Raw genomic sequence first — 437 nt, 5'->3', positions numbered from 1 at the left:
TCAGAGTAAAGCTTCCTGCATCAACAAATTTCAACCAATAGCATCAACACGGTGATGGCATCAACACGGTGATGACATCAACACGGTGATGGCATCAACGCGGTGATGACATCAACACGGTGATGGCATCAACAGTTTTTTATTCAACATTGATGACAGTGAATAGCTTAGAGGATATGAATATCTGCATGCTAAATGGTTGGAAATGGAACATGAAATTGAAATACTACCCTTATAAATAGTGCCAGTCCTCTCAGAAATGATGACATGCTGGTGCGGTGTGGTGCTGGTGTGTGATGAGCACGCGCAGAGTGTATAGCGTGACGAGCAAGTGTCGCGTGTGACGAGCGAGTGTCGCGTGTGACGAGCGAGTGTCGCGTGTGACGAGCGAGTGTCGCGTGTGACGAGCGAGTGTCGCGTGTGACGAGCGAGTGTCG

The 437-nt window shown here is 48.7% G+C and overlaps 1 protein-coding gene across 1 annotated transcript in view; it reads right to left on the bottom strand.

Annotated features, from left to right (window-relative positions):
* Positions 1-437, bottom strand: part of LOC125179564 (36.4 kDa proline-rich protein-like) — a 2,026-nt gene continuing 1,589 nt past the window's right edge. The window contains exon 2 of the mRNA XM_047885658.1: positions 1-15. Coding sequence (XP_047741614.1) covers positions 1-15 — 15 coding nt within the window. The remainder of the gene's footprint in view (positions 16-437) is intronic.

This window comes from Hyalella azteca, unplaced genomic scaffold (assembly GCF_000764305.2).
Source record: "Hyalella azteca isolate HAZT.00-mixed unplaced genomic scaffold, Hazt_2.0.2 contig2721, whole genome shotgun sequence".
In the NCBI taxonomy this organism is placed as follows: Eukaryota; Metazoa; Arthropoda; class Malacostraca; order Amphipoda; family Hyalellidae; genus Hyalella; species Hyalella azteca.
Note: the sequence above shows the minus strand (reverse complement) of the source record. Positions and strands in the feature narration are given on the sequence as shown.